The sequence below is a fragment of the Penaeus chinensis genome, chromosome 3, assembly GCF_019202785.1.
Source record: "Penaeus chinensis breed Huanghai No. 1 chromosome 3, ASM1920278v2, whole genome shotgun sequence".
In the NCBI taxonomy this organism is placed as follows: domain Eukaryota; kingdom Metazoa; phylum Arthropoda; class Malacostraca; order Decapoda; family Penaeidae; genus Penaeus; species Penaeus chinensis.
In genome coordinates this window covers 41,223,467-41,228,466 of record NC_061821.1, presented here as the reverse complement: position 1 = coordinate 41,228,466, position 5,000 = coordinate 41,223,467, and the positions used below count along the sequence as shown (strand labels likewise).

Below are 5,000 nucleotides of genomic sequence, written 5' to 3'. Positions count from 1 at the left end.
TATTAAATACTGTAAAGCACATGCATTTGCGTTCATGCAATACTATTGACCTGTCTATCTAAAATCTGTGCAAGCTAAGAATCTTTACATCGTTTGTTTTTTGATAGTGAATGCAGACTTAGGATTCAGAGTGCACAGTTTTGAACGATAAAGCTGGTAGTATTGAAGAACTTACGTAAGGTCACGTAAAACAGGAAATTGTTTGTGGTGCGTCAGATGCTGTGTTGGCCTTACAACACGTACAATCACACTCGGGTATTGATTTATTGTTAGGGTCCTTGCCATAATGTAGGCCACATGAAGATGGTCGCACTGGGCAAAAGGGCAAGCATGCACGTTTACTATCGTGGTTAAACATTCAGATGCTGCCGATTGAAAGCGTTACAAAAATAATCCTACAACGGCTTTTTTGCATTCCGAATCGTGAGAATGAAGTATGAAGTAGCCTCTGCGATACATTTAATGAAAAGCTGTGTCGTGATTATTACGGCGCTTCGCTGTTGTGGACATGAGGAAATGCATACACAGGGAAGCATTGCAGCACGCTGTAGAAGCTTGGTGTAAAACCAGGGTCACGTGGTATAGGGGTCCAAGTTCGGGGTTACCGTGTGCCAACACAATTCAGACTTGGCGGCAGCCCCGAGACAGCCAGTGCATGTGGAAACACCGTTTCCTTGTAGGTTGAGCCATTTGAGGCGAGATTGTGCTTTTTATCTCATCTATTTGCACATTATGTAATGTTTAATGTGCTTATACATACATGCGCGCACACACACACACACACACACACATACACACACACACACACACACACACACACACACACACACACACACACACACACACACACACACACACACACACACACACACACACACACACACATACATATACATATACATATACATATACATAAACAACCACCACCACCACCACCACCACACGCGCTCGCACATATGTGTATGTATAAAGAATCTCCAAAGCGTTTGTTATCTTATAAAAGTATGGAAATGCCGTTTTAGATATAAAGGGGCGGCATTTCGTTTATTTTCGTAACATTGGTGCAGTACAGTTAGTTGGAAGATGCGAGAATGATGTTGGCAGCGACAGTACAGTTAGTTGGAAGATGCGAGTATGATGTTGGCAGCGAGTAAGGGTGGTGGTCGCGTCACAGTGGTGCGTCACAGCCGGCTGCTGGTGTGTGGTGGAGGGGAAGAGGGGTAGGCCGAGGGGGGCGGGCGGGCCCTCACCCGTTCACCAACCTCACGCTTGTACTCGACAGTGCGCCGGAGCATTGTATTACCAAGTCATTCGGTAATAAATATAGTAAAAAAAGTTCTTATTTTTATTTTAGCACATGCAATTTGGTATTCTAAAAATTGGCTATTCCAACGGGAATTTTTACATTTCCTTTTTAATTACCAATTTGTCTCTTCCGTCTTTCTCTTACACCTTCCCTTACTCCTTCCTCCTTGTTGAGGCGGGAGTTGAGCAGACTTCACTTGCAGAGCGGCTGGTTGGAGGACGGGTGGATGATGTCGGGGTTGCGCTGGGTGTCGTCATGATCTGCTACGATGTGCACAGCGCGTAGTGACAATCCTTTGTACTCCCCCACCTGAAGTCAAAAGTCTCATCTCCCACTATCAGAACGCCTCTGAATTGAGATTAGATAACGATAATGCAGACTCCTCGCTTAATATGTAGCTTGGCACACCAGGTCTACGTGAACATGAAGTACACTCGCTCATGCACGAATGGTCTTGCATGCGCGCACAGTCACATACACAAGAAGGACACTATTCGCAATCACACGCACATGAACACATGTATTTGCACATACACGCACTTCCCGTATGATAATGTAGGAGATGAGTGAGTGCATGTGGATGAAGGACTACGTGCTGAAGTTCATGTGGGTATCTCTTTCTCTGTCTCATATTTATTTCTTCTTCTTATAATTATCCTTAGCTTTTTTTCATTGGCTTCATTTGAAAACGAAAAAAATGATGTTAAATAAATCACAAGCATTCATTGGATCCTGCTGAATATGGGACTCCAACACAGCGACATGTGAAAGCGGTCATTGACTTAAAGCGAGGAACTTCCGTAACACCTGTAATGTCTACCTTGTGTGGAAAACCCATGAGTATGCTGTGCACGCCAGAACGCTCTAGCCATACAAGTACGAGTACATGATTCGCGGATACACATGCAATTTTCGGATGTATATTATGCATTCATACACACCCATTGTCCTCAAACTAATAATGAAAGTGTGGGATGAAATGAGCTCATTACACAGTCATAGAGAGTTGGTGTGATGATGGAGAGGCCCAGTTGTAGGTCTTACATCCGCCGCACTCTGACAGCAGAAAGGGGTTGGAAGCAGGTTAGTTCCAGCTCGGCCAAGTACGGTGTGCAGCAGGTAAGATGGGCAGGTCACAGCAGGTTCTGAGGCGTGGTGTGGTTGGAAGGAACGTGTTTGAGAGGTTGCAACAGCGGTCTTGTGCTGCCGCCCCCGCAGGCTGGGACGGGCGGCGGTGTGGGTCGCTGCCGCCATTCCATCTGCCTGTTTCCCGCCAGATGTAAGATTATCGAGCCTCGTTATTAGACCATGGCTTTGTCACAGTATTCTGGTCTTTTGGCTTTAACGGATCTGGTGTACATTGTTATGATTGCCATGTGTATTTTATTACAAAAATAAGTAAGGGCGAGTTAAAATAATGCAGAGATTTTCAGCGAACAGCACCTAGACCCGACTGGCTCTCACTATGACGTCACCACTTGAACATGAAGTCATCTCTCGCTCCACCTATGGCAGTAACCGACAGTACGTTACCACGTATAACAAAATCTTTCCCTTCCATGTTGGCCAAGGAGTACGAAAAAGCTTCGTTTGAAAAGAAATTACGGCGGTATTCATAAACAACTGGCGATCTAGGCCATTAAGAGAATGATTCAGAGGTTGATAGGTTGAGAAGTAACTGAGAGAGAAGGATACTATAAAGTTCACAAGAAAGCCTTTGCTCAAGTGCTGTAGTTTCAGTGCCACAATTTTCTATATTTTTATTGTAGACTCAGGGCGACGCTGTAAACTCGGTTATTGTCACGAAGAAAGGCAGAAGAAAGGGCAGGCGGGTGTAGGTGGAGGAACTGGTCGGTGTACCGAGCCTGGGCCAATTTTACCCGGGAATGTGTTATTGTCATCAGAGGGATTTGCTTCAGAATTAGAAAGTCTCACAGTAGGAGGAAGAACCCTGAAACATTGTGTTTTAGTTTGGGGAAATAGGAGTACCGTTTACAATTAGAAGAAAAATGTAAAGTTAATGGTTGCTAAGCAAATTGGCGCCTTTGATGAGATGGTTAATGGCGTGCAGATAAGGTTGGCCAGCGTGATGGAAATGGTCGGGGCGGTGTTGTCCGCGAGGCAGGGTCTAGAGGAGGGTTGTTCCGACCCTGTCATTAGTTAACCCTGACCATTCCCTTGTCCCACTTGCCCCCGACCCTCTCCCCTTCGCGCGCTTTTACCTGGCCAGCCTTCCGTTCCCTCGGGTTCCCTCCCTTCCTTTCTTTCGGTCTCCCCCTCCCCCTTCTTCCCTTTTTCCCCGGTTCTCTTCCTTCAGGGTAATTGAATGTGGTCGGTAGTTCATCCCAAGGTTATTGTAAAATGTCACGAGGTAATATTTTCCCCATGCGAGTCACGAGGGCGAAATAAGGCGCCTCCGTTGCTCAGTTTAGGCGTTATATGGCCATACGAATTATTTTGCGGTGCGCCAATACTAGTGAAATAGCACAGGCAGGCTACACAAATACCAAGGTAATATGTGCTTTCTCTTCACATTTACAAGAGTAAGTCCGCGTTATGAATTCTCCCAAGGCGGCCGGTAGGTGCCATGGAGAGAGACTTGTATTCAAGAAAGGATGAGGAGGCACCTCACGAGCTATAAATACCATGCCGGTGTGTCGGCTCCCTCTCCTGTCGTCGTCACGAAAGAGAGTAATGTCGGCATGCCATGTGACTTCCCCAGTTGTTCACGATTATATATTTTTACATTAATTTGCACGGTTGGCAAAGTGCCAGCGTGTGCAAATGTATCAAAGAAGCAGTATTTTAAGGTCATCCTTATCTTACAAGGAATTTGTATAGCGCTTTTTATTCTTGCGGTCTAAATCTCGCATCTCGCCTGAGGTTTATGCCCTTCCTTTGAAACTCGTCTCTGTAGTGCCATTTTGATATAGTTTTTCATCGATGTACCCTATGAGTTATGACACGAGGCCTGTAGATTTGGTAAATAATGGTAACTAGGCAAGCAGAAAGGAAAGATGATCAATTTAGCTCTTATATTCAGCTTGCTTCTCGTAAAGCGATATATGTGCAAACGTTGAACGCACTTATGCACATATTAGATTTTTTTTGTTCTTGATGGGACTCATTGCCTTTTGCGTGTTCTGGAAGCAAATGTAGGCATGTGTATTCTGAGTGCTCAATAGATTGAGGCCTTGGATGACAGAGGCAGGACGGACTGGGGATTCCCGTGTAGCAAGACCCCGACTGTGAGGCTCGGGGGCGTGCTTCTCGCCACCTCACGTCGCCTTTGCTCTTTGTTTATGCGGAGAATGGCGATGGCTAAAATAGATGCAGAGCTAAGCTTATGTATATGAGTGTCAATTTACTCTTGTTAACGCTCAAAAGCTTGGTAGTCTTGCTTGTGGTATGATGCAAAAGGAATTACCTTAATTACGATGGACGATTCTATTAAACGAGGATAGAAATGCGACATATACTGGGAGCAGCGGTGTTGTCAGCCGTTTCAAAACAATATGCTCTTGATCCCCGTTTTCTTGGTGTGTAGTGACCATATAATAATCTTTTAAATTTCTTTTTTCAGTTATGGCCCCGTGCAGAGTGTTAAGGTGCTGGCGGGGGGCGGAGTGGGCGGCGAGGAAGGGAGTGCAGGTATATGCGCCACCGTGGCCTTCGTGGATATCTGCTCGGCAGC

General features: G+C 45.6%; 1 protein-coding gene across 1 annotated transcript in view; it reads left to right on the top strand.

Annotated features, from left to right (window-relative positions):
* LOC125041431 (protein split ends-like) overlaps positions 1-5,000 on the top strand; it is a 188,586-nt gene that overhangs the window by 17,404 nt on the left and 166,182 nt on the right. Inside the window, exon 2 of the mRNA XM_047636391.1 lies at positions 4,890-5,000. This exon is cut by the window's right edge and continues 210 nt beyond it. Coding sequence (XP_047492347.1) covers positions 4,890-5,000 — 111 coding nt within the window. The remainder of the gene's footprint in view (positions 1-4,889) is intronic.